The 22,123-nt window shown below is 48.6% G+C and overlaps 1 protein-coding gene across 16 annotated transcripts in view; it reads left to right on the top strand.

Moving 5' to 3' along the window:
- The window catches only part of USP48 (ubiquitin specific peptidase 48), a 250,247-nt gene that overhangs the window by 204,633 nt on the left and 23,491 nt on the right, over positions 1-22,123 (top strand). For 15 of the 16 annotated variants that reach the window (XR_013625012.1, XR_013625013.1, XR_013625011.1 and 12 more), the window contains one exon: positions 12,124-12,219. Coding sequence is in view for 12 of the 16 variants with exons in the window: in XM_078786944.1 (XP_078643070.1) it covers positions 12,124-12,219 (96 nt within the window). In the remaining 4 variants the exon portion in view is untranslated. Of the gene's footprint in view, positions 1-12,123; positions 12,220-14,116; positions 14,262-22,123 lie in introns of those variants that run through there. The other variant, XM_078786947.1, reaches the window with a different exon arrangement.

Raw genomic sequence — 22,123 nt, 5'->3', positions numbered from 1 at the left:
TTGGGAGACGAATTTGAAATAGAGGGGGATATGGGAGACAAGACATAGAAACGAATTTGTAAATACAGGGAAGGGCTAGGGTAATGTAAGCACACATTGGGGGGTACGGACGGTTAGGGACGAGCTTGCTCTTGCTCGCTCTTCCGCGCCCCTCATGCTGCATTACCTTGTTTTGCTGTGTACCTTTGTGCCCTTTCCGCTTTGCTGGTCGTGCTTTGTCTCTCCCCCCCACCCCAGGACCATTTTAGAGGTGGAACTGTGCATCACCATCGACCCATGCAGCATCCCTGCTGCACTTTACTACAGCTGTGCAGCCGAACTGCATGGCACTTTGCTGCCATATCCTTTTGTTGTAACTTTGCTGCACCTGTGCAGCACCTTGCTGCCACCAACACTTTGCTGCACATTACACTTATGGACCACAGGTTTTGTGGCCTTACACCTCACCTGTGTAGCACTTTGCTGCAAATTCACCTTGCATCTTCGGACCACTTGTTTTGAGTGGCATGAATGCCACGCAGTCGGACCACATAGGGTTCACCCTGCTGGCAGAATACAATAAACACAGTTCTTTGTGTGTTTTTATTATGGTGTGCTAGGGACGAGAAGATTTGAAAGTTTATTTAGCCCTGACGAGCAGGAATGGCCTGTATGCCGGTCCGGGGGCTTGCCGGTTTGATATGTGCACACAGAAGATGCAAGAAGAAGATGCAAGAAGCAAGAGGCAAGCAGCAAATATGAATTGAGTGTGTTTTTGTGCTTTGCTGTGCTTTCTCTCCCCTCCAATCTTCTTTCCAAAAAGGACAGGTCCTGGGTCATAGAACTGTAAATAAGTAAGTTTTTGTGCTTGTATATAAAAATGCTGCCCACTGGCTATATGTTTAGTTTAACAAATTCCGGATTCTGTTAATTGTGGGCGTGATTCTGTTAGAGTAGCTACTCATATTTACTACTCAGTAGGTGGGACATATTTAGTGTTTTAAAACTGTCACACCCACGGGTTAGACTAACGTTAGAGGGAACCACATCTATATGTCACTTGTAAATGTAAAAGTTAGTTCCCAAATCTTTCTCAAAACGGGTCGTTCCAATTTTTGTAGGTTCGACTCGGGGATGAGTCTGACGAGGGAGAAGGGTAGTGTTGCGGTTTTGAGTTTTGGTAACAGTCAGTATAATAAAGGTTAAATTTCCCCCTCATAGTTAGTCACACAAGCAACATGTAGCCTCGTGATAGTGTAGTTATCTCTTAGTATTTGTGAGCTTAGTCCTTTTCCTATGTTAGTTCTGCATTGAGTAGAGTAAGGAGAATAGGTCCTACTTCTACTGACTATCCAGCCTCCCTAGCCTCATGCCTCTTTGTGCTGACTTTGGTTAATTTTGGCGCAAATTAACACGAGGCAGGCCTGGGAGGGTCGGGGCGGGGCCGAATGAGGGTGGCAGAGGAGCTGACGGTAAGCGCGAGCCGCCAATCAAGGCTCAGAGGGTGTGGCGGCAGCACTGCGTCACAGGGCGTGGTTGGAAGGTTCGAGAGGGTTCGAGAAGGTTCGGCGCGTATCTACAGTCATGTGAAAAAGTAAGTACACCCCATGTAAAGTTTTGACTTTTTCAACATATTTCAACATACAGCTATTTTATCTTCATTTCAACAATATTGATAGATAAAGGTGATATAATATAACAAATATCATGAATCATTTACATTTTGTAGTCAATTGTATAATTTAAATAAACATAAATGCAAATTTCGCATGTGGAAAAAGTAAGTACACCCCTACATTTATCACTACTTCAAATACCTAAAATTAGAATCAGGTGCACCAGCTCAGGTGCAAATGATTAGAACATCGTTAGAGAGGACCTTGGAGGAACCTGTCTTATTTAAACCTCAGACATTTCGTTTGGTTTGCTCTTTGTTGTTGAAGTGTGCGGCGTCACCATGCTGAGATCAAAAGAGCTCTCTGAGGCCTTCAGAAAGAAGGTTATAGATGCCTACGAGTCTGGGAAGGGATTTTAAAAAGATCTCCAAACAATTTGAAATGAATCATTCGACTGTCTGGAAGATCATCTCCAAGTGGAGAAGATTCCAAACAACTGCCAACTTGTTCAGGCCAGGCCGCCCCAGCAAGTTCAGCCCAAGAGCAGACCGCAAAATGCTGAAAGAAGTCTCGAAGAACCCCAAAATGTCATCACGGGACCTACAGGTAGCTCTTGCCACGGTTGATGTCAAAGTGCACGTGTCTACCATTAGAAAGAGGCTGCACAAATTTGATCTACATGGGAGGTGTGCCAGGAGGAAACCTTTGCTGTCCAGAAAGAACATCAGGGCAAGACTAAAGTTTGCCAATTAACACCTAGGCAAAGACCAGCACTTCTGTAACAATGTGCTCTGCACAGATGAGTCAAAGGTAGAGCTATTTGGCCACAGTACCAGAAGACATGTTTGGCGAAAACCAAAGACAGCATTTCACCACAAGAACCTGATACCAACTGTAAAGCATGGTGGTGGAAATATTATGGTTTAGGGCAGCTTTGCTGCATTAGGGCCTGGGCAGCTCACCATCATAGAATCCACTATGAATTCTTCATTGTACCAGAGGGTGCTTGAGGATAATGTGAGGCCATCTGTCGGAAAGTTGAAGCTCAACCGAAGGTGGACCTTGCAACATGACAATGACCCTAAACATACCAGTAAATCCACCAAGGAATGGCTGAAAAGAAAGAAATGGAGGGTTCTGGAATGGCCAAGTCAGAGCCCGGATTTAAATCCCATCGAGATGTTGTGGGGGGATTTGAAATGAGCTGTGCATGCAAGAAACCCCTCAAATATCGCACAGCTGAAAGAATTCTGCATGTAGGAGTCGGCAAAAATTTCTCCCAGTCCATGTCAGAGACTGGTAGACAGTTATAAGAAACGCCTACTTGAGGTTGTTTCTGCCAAAGGGGGCAATCCCACCTATTAGAGCCAAGGGTGTACTTACTTTTTCCACATGCAAAATATGCATTTATGTTTATTTAAATTATACAATGGACTACAAAATGTAAAAGTTTCATGATATTTGTTGTATTATATCACCTTTATTTGTCAATATTGTTGAAATGAAGATCAAATAGCTGGATGTTGAAATATGTTGAAAAAGTCAAAACTTTACATGGGGTGTACTTACTTTTTCACGTGACTGTATATAAGCGTTGCGCAAAGTCCCCGAGAGGACTCGCGCGAGAAGGACTGATGAGGAGGACTGAGCATCAAAGGACTCGCAGCAGTAAGAGGACTGAGCGTCAAAGGACTCGCAGTTGAGTTAGAGCATCAAAGGACCAAGCAGTGAGCACCAGCGGTTGAGAGTTGAGTTCCAGCAGCGCAGTGAGCCGAAGTGGACTTTGAGAGATACGCGAGTGGAGAAAGACGTGCATTGAACCAAGATACGTGCTAATATAAAGCAACGTGCCAATGAGCTTGAAGCCGAGCCGCGTACAGTGCATTAAGCTACGCGAGTAATGACACGCTGTGTAACCGCCAGCCGCGCTGGGAGACGCGTATTTTCCTTCTTACCTCATCGACTGCCTTTTGTTCGGGAGACGCGCTACGAAGATCCTTCCACCGCCGGCGTGCCATCTTCGCGGGACGTGCTGGGACCGTGGAGAGCCGGACGGGGCTGTTCCTGGACGACCACGACGACGCGTTTGGCCGGAACATCAACCTGCCTGCAATCCCCTGTGTGAGTGTGACGGGCCCAGGTCTGAGAGTTAAGAATAAGACTGACTAAGTGCTGCTCTGTGTCTCAGCGTCCACCGATCATTGTATATACGTGTGGGAGTAATAACTAAACATGTGTTCTTCCTTTTCCATTCGATCGTCCTTGTGATTTCCTCATTGACTAAGCGTGGTACGAATAAAACCGCTCGAATCGAGTTCCACTACTAAGACTGCACGGACCACGTGGTACTCAATCCGCTCGGTGTACCCAAATCACATGTGGCTCGTGCGAGGCTTGCTTCCCCGCTTCCGTGGCGGCGCAGGGATTTAGGTACGAGCGAGACTTGGTCCTGAAACCCTACCTTGCGTTTGTCCGGAAGAGGCGTTTCAAGTCTCTCGGTTCCGCCAAGCTCAGAAAGAACAAGGGGATTTAATCCCCCCTTGGTAAGGGGAAGAAGGGCGGCGGAGAACCGTAACAATATAATAAGGGGAGCGGTCGACAAGATGGGGAGAGAGGGGGAAACACACAAACACAACATTTGAGAGCAGGGACATCGGGAGATCTGAGGGAGGGAGAGGGCTTGGGGGGGAGGTGGCAGAAGTATAAAACACAGCGACACTGCAATGACTTCCAGGAAAGAAGTTGGTATTTCAAAAAAGTGGATCTGGGGTGAATTAGCGGGGGCAGAAAAGATCAAGGTTTTGGATGGGGGAAGATAAGAGATGGTGAACAGCTGTTTTAAAGACCTGGAGGGAGGAGTGGGATTGAAGCGAGTGAGGGAGTTTGTTCCAGAGGCGGGAGAAAAGAGGAATGAAAGAGTGAAGGTGAGCAGACAGTTTTGATTTTGGCAGTTTTACCAGAAGAGGGTTGCTGGCAGATCTTATGCATCCTGCAGGAATATTTGGGGGCAGAGCACAGGACAAGGCACAGCAGGGGGAGCAAGGCCAGAGAGGAGTCGGTACAAGATAGAACGACCACCAACCAAGGCATTCAGAAATGCCCAAGGACAGAACTTTTTCCCAGAGGGGAAAGCAGTATTCCATTGAGCTGCGGATGAAAGCCTTGTAGGTGGTGAAGAGTTCAGAAATGCCCAGAAAGGACTTCACACAACGGTGGATGCCCAGTCGGGGACTGGCTTTGGAGGCCAGCTTGGAAATGTGGTTTTCCCAGGAAAGATCATGGCAGATGGTGAGACCCAAAAGCTTGATTGACAGAACTTCTTTGAGAGGATTGTTGAGAAAGTAGATGGGAGGGTTGTCCAGACGGTCTTTACGGAGAGACAAAGTGAGAGTGTGGGATTTGTCAAGATTGAAAGACATGTTCCACTTGTTTGACCAGTTTGTGATTTTGTCCAGGTCTGCAGAGAGTGAAGAGGCTGCTGCCTGTCGATCTGAGGGTTGAGATCTAGAGCGGCAGAGAGTGGAGTCATCAGCAAAGAGATAGAGAGCATTTTCCAGAGAGTCGGAGAGATCATTGATGATTTATTGCTTTTATATGTGATTTACACATTGTGATGTTTGTTTTCGTTTTTATGTGATTTACACATTTAAATGATTTGTTGTTTTTACATGTTATACACATTGTTTTGGTTTTTTGTACTTTACATGTTTTGATGTTTTTTGTTTTTATTTGTGATTTACATGTGATGGTTTTGGGGTTTTTACTCCTTGCAGGGCCCCTCTACGATGGGCACTTGAGTACTGTTCTTCTCAAACAGCTTATCTATATTATAATAATAGGCTACGGTGATTCTGTCTGTCTGTCTGTCCGGGGGTGTGGCTTACTCCGTTTAGACAGTAGCTCCACCCATTCTGGGAGAGGCTTCATGTAAACAAATATCCACCATTTTATTAACTCGAATAGCTTTGAAGCCTGTTTCGTTAGGCCCGTGCTGTCTTTCTCTCTCTCTCTCACAGCTTTATTTCAACTCTAATTCGATATATCATTTCATTTTTAAGTCGCTAACATAGTTTTAGACTCTGTTGAAAAAAAAAAAAAACGGGAAGAGAATCCCATGAAAGTTTCCGTTTATAGAACGAAATGAATACTCAAAGGCCTGTAAAATAAAGCCCATTCATTGAGTCACCCTCACGATTTTATCTCGAATTCACCATCTGATTTAATTTTTATCGATGGTTTTAGACTCGGTGTCAGAAATAATTGAGAACATTCACGCACACACGGGAAAATGCAGAGATATATATATTTAAATCACGCCACGATGATGCACGAAAATACACCACCTAAAATAACAGTCTTGGAAAATGTCGACATACATTAAAAATTCACTTTTTCTTTTCCGTTGACATATTACTTTTACTTTTGAAGACAGTCGTCACAAAAAGACATATATTTCTTCATTCTTATTTCAATCAACATTATTTTCCGGAAGTAAAAACTAAAATATGTTTCAGGAAATTACCGAGAGATATTTCTTCGTTTTTTAAAATTAGTTATGTGCGCATACACTTTAAATAGGTTTATTTGAAATCTTTAATTTTCACAATGTAATTTACTTACCATTTGTCATTTGATGATTATGAGACACTTCCTCTTGAGGATCGTGACAATTCATGCGTTGCGTGGAAACTTCCATTTCCAAAATGAATGAGACGGGAGAGGAGTGAGGAGTTGGAGAGTGAGGGGCGAGGGTTTGGAGAGTGAAGAGCGAGGGGTTGGAGAGCGAGGAGCTCGGTGTTGGAGAGCTCGGAGCTCGGTGTTGGAGAGCGAGGAGCTAGGGGTTGGAGAGTGAGGAGCAAGGAGTTGAAAAGTGAGGGCCAATTGGAGAGGAGAGTGAGGAGCGATTGGAGAGGAGAGTGGGGAGCGATTGGAGAGGAGAGTGAGGAGCGATTGGAGGAGAGTGAGGAGCGATTGGAGAGGAGTGTGAGGAATTGGAGGGGAGTGTGAGGAATTGGAGGGGAGTGTGAGGAATTGGAGTGGAGTGTGAGGAATTGGAGAGGAGTGTGAGGAATTGGAGAGGAGTGTGAGGAATTGGAGAGGAGTGTGAGGAATTGGAGAGGAGTGTGAGGAATTGGAGAGGAGTGTGAGGAATTGGAGAGGAGTGTGAGGAATTGGAGAGGAGTGTGGGGGATTGGAGAGGAGTGTGAGGGATTGGAGAGGAGTGTGAGGGATTGGAGAGGAGTGTGAGGGATTGGAGAGGAGTGTGAGGGATTGGAGAGGAGTGTGAGGGATTGGAGAGGAGTGTGAGGGATTGGAGAGGAGTGTGAGGGATTGGAGAGGAGTGTGAGGGATTGGAGAGGAGTGTGAGAGATTGGAGAGGAGTGTGAGGGATTGGAGAGGAGTGTGAGGGATTGGAGAGGAGTGTGAGGGATTGGAGAGGAGTGTGAGGGATTGGAGAGGAGTGTGAGGGATTGGAGAGGAGTGTGAGGGATTGGAGAGGAGTGTGAGGGATTTGAGAGGAGTGTGAGGAAGTATTTGAGAGGAGTGTGAGGAAGTATTTGAGAGGAGTGTGAGGAAGTATTTGAGAGGAGTGTGAGGAAGTATTTGAGAGGAGTGTGAGGAAGTATTTGAGAGGAGTGTGAGGAAGTATTTGAGAGGAGTGTGAGGAAGTATTTGAGAGGAGTGTGAGGAAGTATTTGAGAGGAGTGTGAGGAAGTATTGGAGAGGAGTGTGAGGAAGTATTGGAGAGGAGTGTGAGGAAGTATTGGAGAGGAGTGTGAGGAGGAGTGGGATTGGAGAGGCGTGAGGGTGGAGAGAGGAGAGTGTCAGGTGGAGAGGAGTGAGGGGTCACATATTATGTGAAATAAATTAATTGTGTTCATTACACCATTTCTGGATCTGATGAATTGCCAGAAACTATTTTGTAAAATTTAATGTGCAGCATCTAAACAAGATGTCCAAATGTCACACATGTCCATGCCCGTGGGATTCCCATGGGTGAACCCACTAGACTGCAGCAAGAAACAGAACGAGACGGGAGAACGAGACCCTCGACGAACGTGATCACAGATTCGCAAAGGATGCTGCTGCAACAACGATGAGGAGGGTTGGAGAGGAGCGAGGGGTTGGAGAGCAAGGAGGAGCTAGGGGTTGGAGGGTGAGGAGCTAGGGGTTGGGGAGTGAGGAGCTAGGGGTTGGGGAGTGAGGAGCTAGGGGTTGGGGAGTGAGGAGCTAGGGTTTGGGGAGTGAGGGGCTAGGGGTTGGAGAGGATCGAGAAATTGGAGAGGAGTGAGGGGTTGGAGATTGAGGAGCGAGGGGTTGGAGAGCGAGGAGTTGGACAGTCAGGAGATATGGGGTTGGAGAGTGAGGAGCTAGGGGTTGGAGAGTGAGGAGCTCGGGGTTGAGAGTGAGGAGCTAGGGGTTGGAGAGGAGCGAGAAATTGGAGAGTAGTGAGGGGTTGGAGAGTGAGGAGCGAGGGGTTGGAGAGCGAGGAGTTGGAGAGTGGGGAGCGAGGGGTTGGAGAGTGAGGAGCGAGGGGTTGGAGAGTGCGGAGCGAGGAGTTGGAGAGTGAGGATCGAGGGGTTCGAGAGCGAGGAGCGAAGGGTTGGAGAGCGAGGAGCTAGGGGTTGGAGAGCGAGGATCCAGGGGTTGGAGAGCGAGGAGCGAGGGGTTGGAGAGCGAGGAGCGAGGGGTTGGAGAGCGAGGAGCTCGGGGTTGGAGAGCGAGGAGCTAGGGGTTGGAGAGCGAGGAGCTAGGGGTTGGAGAGTGAGGAGCTAGGGGTTGGAGAGTGAGGAGCGAGGGGTTCGAGAGCGAGGAGCGAGGGGTTCGAGAGCGAGGAGCGAGGGGTTGGAGAGAGAGGAGCTAGGGGTTGGAGAGCGAGGATCCAGGGGTTGGAGAGCGAGGAGCTTAGGGGTTGAGGAGCGAGGGGTTGGAGAGCGAGGAGCGAGGGGTTGGAGAGCGAGGAGTTGGAGAGTGAGGAGCGAGGGGTTCGAGAGCGAGGAGCGAGGGGTTGGAGAGCGAGGAGCTAGGGGTTGGAGAGCGAGGAGCTAGGGGTTGGAGAGCGAGGAGCGAGGGGTTGGAGAGCGAGGAGCTAGGGGTTGGAAAGCGAGGAGCTTAGGGGTTGAGGAGCGAGGGGTTGAGGAGCGAGGGGTTGGAGAGCGAGGAGCGAGGGGTTGGAGAGCGAGGAGCTCGGGGTTGGAGAGCGAGGAGCTCGGGGTTGGAGAGCGAGGAGCTAGGGGTTGGAGAGCGAGGAGCTAGGGGTTGGAGAGCGAGGAGCTAGGGGTTGGAGAGCGAGGAGCTAGGGGTTGGAGAGCGAGGAGCTAGGGGTTGGAGAGCGAGGAGCTAGGGGTTGGAGAGCGAGGAGCTAGGGGTTGGAGAGCGAGGAGCTCGGGGTTGGAGAGCGAGGAGCTAAGGGTTGGAGAGCGAGGAGCTATGGGTTGGAGAGCGAGGAGCTAGGGGTTGGAGGGCGAGGAGCTAGGGGTTGGAGAGCGAGGAGCTAGGGGTTGGAGAGTGAGGAGCTAGGGGTTGGGGAGCGAGGAGCTAGGGGTTGGAGAGGAGCGAGAAATTGGAGAGTGAGGGGCGAGGGGTTGGAGAGTGAGGAGCGAGGGGTTGGAGAGCGAGGAGCTAGGGGTTGGAGAGCGAGGAGCTAGGGGTTGGAGAGCGAGGAGCTAGGGGTTGGAGAGCGAGGAGCTAGGGGTTGGAGAGCGAGGAGCGAGGGGTTGGAGAGCGAGGAGCACTGGGTTGGAGAGCGAGGAGCACGGGGTTGGAGAGCGAGGACCTAGGGGTTGGAGAGCGAGGACCTAGGGGTTGGAGAGCGAGGAGCGAGGGGTTGGAGAGCGAGGGGCGAGGGGTTGGAGAGCGAGGAGCTAGGGGTTGGAGAGCGAGGAGCTAGGGGTTGGAGAGCGAGGAGCTAGGGGTTGGAGAGCGAGGAGCTAGGGGTTGGAGAGCGAGGAGCTAGGGGTTGGAGAGGAGTGAGGGGTTGGGGAGTGAGGGGTTGGGGAGTGAGGGGTGAGGGGTTGGGGAGTAAGGAGTGAGGGGTTGGAGAGCGAGGAGCGAGGGGTTGGAGAGCGAGGAGCTAGGGGTTGGAGAGCGAGGAGCTAGGGGTTGGAGAGCGAGGAGCTAGGGGTTGGAGAGGAGTGAGGGGTTGGGGAGTGAGGGGTTGGGGAGTGAGGGGTGAGGGGTTGGGGAGTAAGGAGTGAGGGGTTGGAGAGCGAGGAGCTAGGGGTTGGAGAGCGAGGAGCTAGGGGTTGGAGAGCGAGGAGCTAGGGGTTGGAGAGCGAGGAGCTAGGGGTTGGAGAGCGAGGAGCGAGGGGTTGGGGAGCGAGGGGTTGGAGAGCGAGGAGCACTGGGTTGGAGAGCGAGGAGCACGGGGTTGGAGAGCGAGGACCTAGGGGTTGGAGAGCGAGGACCTAGGGGTTGGAGAGCGAGGAGCGAGGGGTTGGAGAGCGAGGGGCGAGGGGTTGGAGAGCGAGGAGCTAGGGGTTGGAGAGCGAGGAGCTAGGGGTTGGAGAGCGAGGAGCTAGGGGTTGGAGAGCGAGGAGCTAGGGGTTGGAGAGCGAGGAGCTAGGGGTTGGAGAGGAGTGAGGGGTTGGGGAGTGAGGGGTTGGGGAGTGAGGGGTGAGGGGTTGGGGAGTAAGGAGTGAGGGGTTGGAGAGCGAGGAGCGAGGGGTTGGAGAGCGAGGAGCGAGGGGATGGAGAGCGAGGAGCTAGGGGTTGGAGAGCGAGGAGCTAGGGGTTGGAGGGCGAGGAGCTAGGGGTTGGAGAGCGAGGAGCTAGGGGTTGGAGAGCGAGGAGCGAGGGGTTGGAGAGCGAGGAGCTAGGGGTTGGAAAGCGAGGAGCTAGGGGTTGGAAAGCGAGGAGCTAGGGGTTGGAGAGCGAGGAGCTAGGGGTTGGAGAGCGAGGACCTAGGGGTTGGAGAGCGAGGACCTAGGGGTTGGAGAGCGAGGACCTAGGGGTTGGAGAGCGAGGAGCTTGGGTTTGGAGAGCGAGGAGCTAGGGGTTGGAGAGTGAGGAGCAAGGAGTTGGAGAGTGAGGGCCGATTGGAGAGGAGAGTGAGGAGCGATTGGAGGGGAGTGTGAGGGATTGGAGGGGAGTGTGAGGGATTGGAGAAGAGTGTGAGGGATTGGAGAGGAGTGTGAGGAGGTATTGGAGAGGAGTGTCAGGAGGTATTGGAGAGGAGTGTGAGGAGGTATTGGAGGAGAGTGTGAGGAGTGTGAGGGTGGAGAGAGGAGAGTGTCAGGTAGAGAGGAGTGAGGGGTCACATATTATGTTAAATAAATAAATTGTGTTCATTACACCATTTCTGTTTCTGATGAATTGCCAGTAACCATTTTGTAAAATTTAATGTGCAGCATCTAAATCAAGATGTCCAAATGTCACACACGTCCATGCCCGTGGGATTCCCACAGGTTTTACTTAGTATAACCATGTTCTGTGATAGTTGCATTATTTAATTAGTTTCAAATTAAATTGTTTTGTGGCTACATATATCTTTACAATTGAATTCTACCTTCAGTTCCCATCCACTTCTCGGCTAGCACACACACCACCAGAGAGCGATATTTCGGCTCTATACATAGCTACATTCACCCACATAATGTAGTCGCTGCATTATAGTAAGATATGTGATTTACGCATGTTTTTTTTTGTTTGTATCGGTGATTTACACGTTTTGATTTGTTTTGGTGGTTTTTTTTCTATTTGTTGTGTAAAACAATGATTTATTAACTCAACTGGACTATGTCCAGCTGAGTTTTTGTCGACACCCAGTGTCCATTATCCGTCGTCTGTCTGACTGACTGTCTGTCTGTCGTCTGTAAACAATTTGACGTCTCCGCTCTAAAAGTCACAAATATTGATCAAATTTGATGAAACTTGTTATGCAGCATCTTTAAGATGCTGGCCTGGTGTTGCCCGGTGTTGGCTTAGCGGTTGGGGTGCCGGCTTGGGATCCTAGGATCCTGGGTTCGAATCCCGGTCGATTGCTGAATTAACACCAGGGGTGTTGACTCAGCCTGTCATCCTTCTGAGGTCGGCAAATTGAGTACCAGCTTGCTGGAATGAATGATCCCGGTGTGTACCCCGAGTTAGAATAGGTACACTGTATCCCCGCACGTCGTAAGAAGTGACTGAGGGTTGGCGTCAGGAAGGGCATCCGGCCATAAAAACATTGCCTCAAAAATGGAACCATGATTGTCATGGGGCCCGCAAGGCTAACCCCCACTCTAGTGGGGAAAATGGCCGTAAAACGATCATTCATTCATTCATTCATTCATTTAAGACATAAACTAGTTTGGGATTGCATTTGGGCGTTGCACGCCCAAAAATGGGCGCGGCAGGGCGGCCATATTGAAAATCAATTTTTGTCATATATTTTTAGCACATATAAACGATATAGTTTGTGGTTCAATTATGCATATTCTAACCATATTGATATAGACCAGTTGAGTTCAGGTTCCCTGGAACCTCTAGTTGAATTTTGCATTTAAAATAACCTTGAAATGAAGTTATATGCTACATTTATCTGCAGGTGATGGAGGTTGTGCCTGAGCTTCATCAAAGCAGCTCAGAATGTGAAGAAGACAAGGATGACAAGCCAGAGGAAAAGGACCCAGATTTTTGTTCTGTGAGCTTTTCATTTATTATTTCTTATCATCTGTAATCCCGGTGTGTACCCCGGTTTAGAATAGGTACACTGTATCCCTGCACATCGTAAGAGGCGACTAAGGGTTGGCGTCAGGAAGGGCATCCAGCCATAAAAACATTGCCTCAAACAGGGAACCATGATTGTCATGGGGCCCGCAAGGCTAACCCCCGCTCTAGCGGGGAAAATGCCCTTAAAAAAAACGATCATTCATTCATTTATTTGTAATCCTCAGCAAAGTGTGTGCAGATGCTCTCTCTAAATGTTTTGAGATCATTATGGAGTTGTAGTGTAGGTATTGATTATTTTATTTTTTTTCTGGGTTAAGTTTTCAAAATGTTCCAATGTTTATTTGTGACATCTATCATTTGAACCATCTTCTTTTTCTTTTCTTTTTTTACCTGTGGGTCAGGTCTTTTGGAGAAACAAAAACATTGAAGGATTGTGAAAATGGTACTGGTACAAAACAATTAGACATGTGGTTTGGCCAGACACTGTTAAACAGTATGGACAGATGCACGGTTCAATAATAAGTGCTGGAAGAAAGATAATGAATGTGCCTGGAGGAAAAGAGCAACAGTGAGTGCAGTAAGGCAGGTTGTTACACAGATATATGCAAAATGTATGAGCTTGAGCGAGTGTCACGTGTTACTTCCCCAAACTCCGATTGCAGTGCCCCTCAGGCTCTAGAAGGAACGCGGCAGAAAGATTTGTTATTTTGAGTGTTCTAATAAACCATGGTAAAAGTACACCAATGCAATTGCAGAACAAAACAAGTAATTGTATTAATAACTCTCACATACACAATAATAACACTCTTAAAGAAAGTACAATGAAAATATCACTTGCATCAAATGAACAATATATGTGATGGTACCATCATTCCCCAATGCCCTCAAAGCAATTAACTCGCGATACACCAAACGTGAGTTGAATGTAACATACCCCAAAGTCCGTGCACGGATCCCCATGCTGGTTGAAGCCGTGTGGAACGACGAGAACAGGCAGGTATCGGCACTGCGGCAGACGAGGAGTTACGAGGTAAGAGGTCGATATGGGAATTGAGCCGATATGTAAACCAACGGCAATCAACACGATGTCGATATGGGAATCCCATTGACAAAACAAGATGCACCAAATGGACAGCCTCTTCGAGGACAAAATAGCTGATAGACCTGTAATGGAGGCTCTTGATTCCCCGCCAACAATAACTCATGCTTGGTAATAAAACCTGAGACGCATGTTTAATTGCAGTTGCAATATAGGACGATGTCGCTCATTCACGACCAATATCAAAAAAAAGTCTGCTCGCAGCCTCTGTGCAACTCACGGCTGTATATCTCTCATGGCCGTCTCCTCCTCTCTCTTCTCTTCCGGTTCCTTTGCCGTGTTTTCCTTTTTCCTTCACAAACATTTATTTTTATCTTTTACTGAAGTCATCTTCATTTCACACAAAAATCTTAACAATATTACCTGAAACTAAAAATATTCTACAAGTATATAATAACAACAAAGGCAGAAGTGACAGATCCGTAACAGGAGCCACACAATAGAGTGCAGATAGGGGTAGTCATGTGAGAAAGCAGTCAAAAGTATACTGGCAAATAGTGTAGTGTGTAGTAATCAAGTAGCAGGCCTTGTGCTGTGGTGTCTGGTCCGGAGATGCCAATGAATTGACACCATATAAGAGAGGCAGAAGCAATTTGGTGAAATCAAAGTTTGGTTACTTGAAAAGTTCTGATCTCTAGAATGATGATTCAAGATACAGTGCTGAAAAATATATCTGATTTATAGCTGCCTATTCTGAGGTTAAAGCAGTTCCGTTAACTGCAAGTTCTGAATGGCTCGTTTGCTTAAAGATTTGCTATGGACTTGGCAGATTTTCCTCCTGCTGCAGTGCTGGGAGAGAGTGCTCGTGTGAACATGCCAGTGGAAGAGTCCCTTAAGGAAGAGTGCAAGTTTGACTTGATTGTTCAGGCTCATCTGTCTCGACCCAATTGTTCTGCTTCAGGTTCAACTTCATCTCCATCAGCCTCGTAATCTTTGTGAGTGAGATGCTTATGATCTCATAAATCACGAATCATTTCATAAAGTTTTTGTGTTAACCAAAACAAAGTAAAGCTAAGGTTTTGTCCTTTTTGAGAATTTTTTTTTTGTCAAATCCCATATGTCAATGAAATAAAAGCTTGATCTCAACTGGAGAGTGGAAAAGCACATCCCCTTTTAAGTCCTTTTTAAGATTAATATTGATCGAGTTTAAAGGTCTGAGGATTGTATTTCTGACTCTTGCCATTAGAATCTACTGTAGACATGAAGACGAAGAGAAAGGAACCAAAGCCATTAGAATCTACTGTATACATGAAGACGAAGAGAAAGGAACCAAAGATCAGGTCTAGGAATTCTTGATTTTTTTTTAAACTTGTCTTTTATTTCACACGAATGTAAAAAGGATTTTGATGAAGAATGGTCAGAATTTTGAGTGAAGCAAGTCGGTTTATGAGCTGGGGTGTTGCAAATTCAACATCGATGGCAGAGAGTAGGAGGAGGTGGGAGGATAAATACTATAAAGGGGAAGAGTGCATTAAGTCACCATGGCAACGATTGCAATCTGTAGGAAAACAAACACGCAAGACAAAAAACTAATGAAAAGTGAAATGTTGAAAATCTGGCACTGTGAATCGAGCCGTGGGAGTGGAGAATAAATAAAGGCGTGTGTGCACGCAGGTAACTGGACGTCGGCTAAGTTGTGGATCTGTAGCTGAGGATGTTTAGTTCTTGACTGGAAAGATCAAAACCTGGGTTGTGCTCTTTAGTGTTTCCATCTTCACCAATGGCTCATGATATAGAGAACCCAGGTTAAAATTCCATCAATATGTATTTGTACATTGTCTAGTAATTTCCTTGGTGCTTGAATTAAGGTATACAGATGTCTACGTCCTGCATGTAATTTTTATACTGGCTTGACATACAACCCAAGATTCTTTGATCGATTGATGTCCAACCGGCAGTCAGGCGTAGTTCAAACTTGAGTTTGTCAATGAAGTAAAACAGCAAGTGATACATGAACACACCTGCACACAGCAAAGCAAATGGTGACTCGCTCTTCTCTCTGTTACCCCTTTGGGCTCTGCTTTGCCACTTATATAGACAGCTCACAAACGTTCCTGAAAGCTCCCTCATCGACAAGTCACTCATAAATACGAGACGTTTCTACATACAGGCGGAGCCAGGAACTGCTCAGTATCATGACGTATCTCCATATCCGAAAGCAGCCAGAATTTGCCTGAACACGCGATCTTCTCCCAAGCTGTAAAATCTAACTTCAATATTAACACTTGTCACCATTTTACTCTACTGTACATATACAATGTCATCTAGCCTCAACAAACATCACAAAGTCCTATGTAATAATTGTAGTAGAAAATCAATCAAGTCCACAACTTTGTCCCGTAGGTAGGTTTAATGACAATCTGATCTCTGGCAACATCCTGTAGAATACAATCATGCAATATATATATATATCAGGATCATGGCATCATATAGAAAGGATCAATAATATTGGTCAATGCAAGCAAGCCTAGATCATCAGCATATATGCACCATCCGAGACTACATGTCATAGATTAAATGTCGTAGGAGTGGCCCGGAGCCGCAGACGTCCGAGTTCTTATAGACGCTTCTCAGTGGTTCAAGCGAGCATCACACCTGGGTTCAACTTGGATACATTTTCATTACATTCTCCCCGCCGTTAGAACTACACTGCCGCTAAGCAGGAATCAAGCATGCGACAGCATTAGTAGAGTAGCGATGTCAGTCCATGCCAGTCGGTCCATCCGTAGCGGTCAGGGCGGCGAATTGCCCTGCCAGCACGGGTCCGGAAACTACCGGGTACTACATCCCCAAGCCCGGGAGTCCCCGCATCGGAGTAGCCGCTGGAGGTAGGCGTCGGTGGGGGCACCACAGTGCCTTCAGGCAGGGGTGTATCTGGCGACGGGAGGGACGGCAGATGCTCCATAGGCGGAGCCCCAGGAGAGTCCATAGACTCGTAAATCGGTTCGTCGATGTCCCCGTAAGGGTCGATGGCCCCGCAAGGGGCGAGATGGCGTACGGAGACAGTAGACTCGCGTCCATCTGCCATCATCACGCGAGCATGCTCGGGATTAGCCTGGAGTACTTGCACCTTATCTACTAGGGGATCGTACTTGCTCGTGCGAACTGTGCGTTTGAGGTATGCCGGCCCCGGCCCAGTGAGCCAACTAGGTAAAGATCTGATACTACCCGAGCTCCTCGGGTGGTGAAAAAGCCGTTCGTGAGGAGTCTGGTTGGTGGCTGTACATAGTAAAGCCCTGATTGAGTTCAGCGCCGCAGGTAATGACCAAGCCCATTTATCTAGGCCCCGGCCGAGGGACTTGAGGCTTAGCATGATGGCCCTCCATATAATCCCATTGAAGCGTTCGACCTGCCCATTCGCCTGTGGTCTATACGGGGTGGTATAGCTAGAAGCGACATTATTCTGGAGCAAGAAGCTCCTCACTTCCTGGGACAGGAACACCGCACCTCGATCGGTATGCACGTAGGCCGGATACCCAAACATAGAAAAGAAGTTCTGCAGGCACCGTATAACCGTGGCGGCCGTCATATCTGCGCACGTGAAAGCAAAAGGGAATCGCGAGTACTCATCAACGATAGTGAGCAGATAACGAGAGTTACTCGACACCGGCAGTGGCCCTTTGAAATCCATCGCCAATCGCTACCACGGTCTAGTAGCCCTGACCAGCGTCCCCATGGGAGGGTTGTAAAAACGCGGTTTGAGTTCCGCACATACAGCACAGTCGCGGCAGACCCGGCGAACGTCCTCAACCGAGTCTGGCAGATTACGACTACGCACAAAATGAGCGAAACGCGCCACCCCAGGATGACACATAGTGTCATGCAAAGCGCGCAGACCCTCCAAAGATATGAGACCCGCACACGTAGCCGGCCGTGATAAGGCGTCGGCAACCAGGTTATCCCTCCCCGGGCGATATTTGATGGTGTAGCAGAAGTCGGCGAGTTCGATACGCCAGCGAGTGATTTTCTCATTCTTAATGCGTTGAGCATGCAAGGTGTCGTACATAAATGCAATGCTCTGTCGGTCCGTCATGATTTGGAAGCATCGTCTGAGCAAGTACGGACGCCAACGCCGAATCGACTCGACGATCGCGTATGCTTCCTTTTCGACAGACGAATGCCTCCACTCAGCGGAGGTGAGAGTCCGCAAAAAGAAAGCCACAGGGCGCCCCCCCCTGGGAGAGAGTCGCTGCTATCGCATGATCCGAGGCATCACTTTCCAAAACGAAAGATTTATTCTCGTCGATCGTCGCGACAGCAGCGCCAGCGATGTCGGACTTGAGGCCCCGAAAAGCAGCCATGGTGGCAGGGCTCATGAGGAACGCTTTGCAGGCCACAAGTGGGCGAAGTTTCGCAGAGAAATTTTGCACCCACTTAGAATAATGGGCGAACAGCCCGAGAGCACGCTTCAAAGAAGTACGATCGTGGGGCGGGGCCATGTCGAGCAAGGGTCGCAGTCACTCCTTATCTGGAGCAACAGAGCCATGGGTCACGGTGTACCCCAGAAGATCTATCGTGTGCACGGAGTAACGACACTTAGCCTCATTCATGGTTAGGCGATACCTCTGCGCGACCTCGAGGAAGCGCTTCAGATTTGCATCATGATGCCCTTGGTCATGCCCGCAAACCGTAAGATTGTCCAGATATACAAAGACGTCGGTCAAGTTCTCTTTAGCGATGAGGTCGTCCATAGCCCTCTGAAAAGATCGACTGGACAACCCTCCCATCTACTTTCTCAACAATCCTCTCCAAGAAGTTCTGTCGCTCAAGATTTTGGGTCTCACTATCTGCCATGATCTTTCTTGGGAAAACCACATTTCCAAGCTGGCCTCCAAAGCCAGTCGCCGACTGGGCATCCTCCGTCGTGCGAAGTCCTTCCTCGGCACACCTGAGCTCCTCACCACATACAAGGCTTTCATCCGCAGCTCAATGGAATACTGTTCTCCCCTATGGGCCGGTGCTCCTGCCTCACACCTAGCTCGGCTTCACGCTGTTGAAACCAAAGCTTTCAGAATTATTGGAATCTCCCGCGATGAAGCTATCTCTGAGGGCCTTTCACTCACTCACCGCAGGCAGGTAGGTGGTCTTTCTGTCTTCTACCGACTCCTCTCCGGCCTTGCACCCCCAGCTCTCTCTGTGCTCTGTCCCCCAAATATTCCTACAGGTCGCACAAGATCTGCCAGCAACCCTCTGATGGTTAAACTGCCGAAATCTCGGCTCTCTGCTCACCTTCACTCTTTCATTCCTCTTTTCTCCCGCCTCTGGAACAAACTCCCTCACTCCCTTCAATCCCACTCCTCCCTCCAGGTCTTTAAAACAGCTGTTCACCACCATCTCTTATCTTCCCCCATCCAAAACCTTGATCTTTTCTACCCCCGCTAATTCACCCCAGATCCACCTTGTTTGAAATTCCAACTTCTTTCCTGGAAGTCCTGGCAGTGTCCATATGTTTTATACCTCTCCCACTGCCCCCTTCCCACGCCCCCCCCCCCCCCAAAGCCCTCGCCCTCTCTCAGATCTCTCGATGTCTCCATGTCTCTCGGTCCCTGCTCTCAAATGTTGTGTTTGTGTCCTTCCCCCTCTCTCCCCATCTTGTCTACCGCTCCCTATGTTATATGTTTTATGTGTCGGTTTGTCTTTCTGTGTGTTCATGTGATTAATGTTCGCTCTTTCACGAGCCTCGATATTGTATACAAACAAACAAACAAAACAAAAAAAAAAAAAAAAAAAAAAAAGTGACCCCGTTCGTCACCCCGAAAGGTAGTCGGGTGAACTGGTATAATCCTTTGACCCAATTCAAACGCGGTATAGATGCGGTCGGCCCCGGAGATGGGGATTTGATGATACGCACTACGCAGATCGAGGGTGCTATAGACTGAGTACTGGGCCACCTGTCAAACCAGGGCGTCCATCCCCGGAAGGGGGTAGCCGTCCAGCTGTGTAAATCGATTAATCGTCTGCGAATAGTCGATTATCATGCGTTTGCGATGCGCTTCACTTCGTACCACCAAGACCTGGGCCCGCCACGGCGACCGGCTAGGTTCTATGATACCTTCCTTTAAGAGCTGGGCCGTTTCCTCCGCAATGAATTGCGCGTCAGCTCGTGAGTAGCGCCGCAATTTTACCGCTACAGGTGTGCAGTCCGTGGTCATATTGGGGAACAGCGACAGTGGCTCAATGTCCATCCCTGCAAGAGCGCACACAGCAAGCGTATCAGTACCACCAAATTCCATTTCCAAACGTCCATGTCGCTTAAGAAAATCATGTCCAAGCAAAATATCGGCACATAATGCTGGTAAGACCATGAGATGTACATCTGGAAATATTTGTCCCTTTATCACAAGCTTCAATCGACATTCCCCTTTTGTGCTGAGCCTAAGCCCTTGAGATGCCATAAAGATCCGACGTCTTGTCCCAAGGGTCGGCCATCCATGTTTTTGCACCAGTCGATGATCGACATAACTATCTGTGGACCCTGTATCAATTAAAGCCCGAGCAAAAATTCCCTCAATCATAAGTGGGATAATGGCCTGAGCCAGGCCGGGTGATCCTGCAGGTATTGAGCCATCCGAGCGAGACGTTCGCGCCTCGTGTGTAGATCCAACGCCAGCTCAAGTTCTTTGTTCGTTCGAGCAGCCTCCGGAGGGCGCTCGTGTCACGCGCGTAGTTCCAAAGCCAACTGCAGTTTTCCATGCCGAAGCTGGAGCTTGTAGTTCGTACGAGCAGCCTTCGGAGGGCACTCGTGTCACGAGCGGAGTCTCAAAGCCATCATGAGACGTTCGGATACGGGCCAAGGACGGTCGCTCCGCGTTCGGTCGTGTTTGCGCCATTTGTTTTGTCGGCCCGATGAATCTCACCAAGGTCGAGCGCGCAGCCAGGGGCCTACGAGGAGGTGCGCCTCTCTTCAAAGTCGGATGAGGCGCCCCGCTCTGTGCTCAGCCCTTTTGCTCGGCGATAAGCACATTCAATGTCGAGCGAGTTCGTTTGCCCCGCGCAGCTTTTCGGCAAACTTTTGCAAAGTGCCCCTTGGTCGAACACAAATGGCATCGCTTCCCGAGCCGGGCACGCCGACCTGGGATGTTGTCGATTGCCGCAGAAGTAACACGTAGCGTTTCGTCCGGGCTTTGGTCCTGCAGCTGCGGCTGCCGCCAAGCCTGGATCTGGGACCTCCTCGGGAGAGGTCAGGGATTCCGGCAGTGATGTCGAGTCTGCTCCCACGTACTCGGCGGTAGCTCTCTCCGGTCGGGCTTGACGAGACGTCCCCACAGTGACGCGCGTGTGGTCATACGCGTCAGATTGTTCCCGAGCCTGAGTGTAGACGTGAGCTAGCCGTAAAGCTTCCGTGAACTTCAAGTCCTCAGCTTCAAGAAGTCTTTGTCTAACGGTTGAGGAGCTGAGCCCCGAGACAAAAGAATCGCGTACAAGGTCATCTTGTACTTGCTCATGTGTGCGTACCTCCAGAGCACTATCGGCAAGCAGACGTCGCAGCTCTTGTGCGAAATGATCCAGCGTCTCAGTGGGCTGTTGATTCCGCATTGCAAGCAGATGCCGGGAATAAACCACACTTCGTTTCTTAATGTAAATTCGTTTCAGCTCTGTCACAGCTGCATTGAATGTCATACACTGTTCGATTCCCCGGAAAACGCTATGATGTACTTTTGTCTGGAGTACTTGTAATTTCGTTTCATCAGTGACAGCGGTGTCCTGGGCTTTGAACTGATTGTCCAAAGTCTTTAGCCAATGCGTCAGCTCTGAGCCCGAATCCGCTGCTTGCGGGTCGGCTGCAAATAGCGGCACCTGAATCATCCTGTGTCCCGCCATGTCGTCCTCGTTCGCTTCTTGTTCTCGAGTGGACAGCGAGATAGTCATTAATTGTAGTGGAAAATCAATCAAGTCCACAACTTTGTCCCGTAGGTAGGTTTTATGACAATCTGATCTTTGGCAACATCCTGTAGAATACAATCATGCAATATATATATATATATCAGGATCATGGCATCAAATAGAAAGGATCAATAATATTGGTCAATGCAAGCAAGCCTAGATCATCAGCATATACGCACCATCCGAGACTACATGTCATAGATTAAATGTCGCAGGAGTGGCCCGGAGCCGCAGACGTCCGAGTTCTTATAGATGCCTCTCAGTGGTTCAAGCGAGCATCACACCTGGGTTCAACTTGGATACATTTTCATTACAATAATTAATAAACAACTTGTTCCATATTGAATCAAAGGTATACAACTATTAGCAATGCATCAAACACAATACACCACCAAAACAGTCACTTGTAAAGAAGTTGTGACGCAGCTCCACGATGAGTCTTACATCAATGTTTTTTTCTTTTGTATACTTCGTCAAGGCTCTTAGAAGAGCTAAAATGTTAAAAACACCTCACTGGAAAATGGAGCCCAGATGATGATCCAGACAGTCAGAAAATTAGTTATTCAGTTACAACTCGAGTCCCTATTTTATATTATTGCAGAGTTGAATACTATACACTGTAAATGTGAAGACGAGGTTGAGCCAGAGAAGCATGTAGTAAATGCAGCAAACAACAAGGTGAACCAACGTGCGAACAAAGGCATGTGTTTGTGCGGACTAACAAGGAAACCCAGGACTGCATGAGGTACAGAGACCGATTGGAACAAGGTATTGCAGAGCACAACTAAAGGAAGCTGAACAGACGCACAACTTCAGTAGAGCAACATGAAGAGGACATAATCCTTTCCAGACAAATAAGATGGGTCTAATTGTTATTAGCTTTGCCGAATGC

The sequence above is a fragment of the Myxine glutinosa genome, chromosome 11, assembly GCF_964187855.1.
Source record: "Myxine glutinosa chromosome 11, kmMyxGlut1.1, whole genome shotgun sequence".
NCBI lineage: Eukaryota > Metazoa > Chordata > Myxini > Myxiniformes > Myxinidae > Myxine > Myxine glutinosa.
The sequence above is the reverse complement of the archived record's forward strand: the minus strand, read 5'-3'. Positions and strand labels throughout refer to the sequence as shown.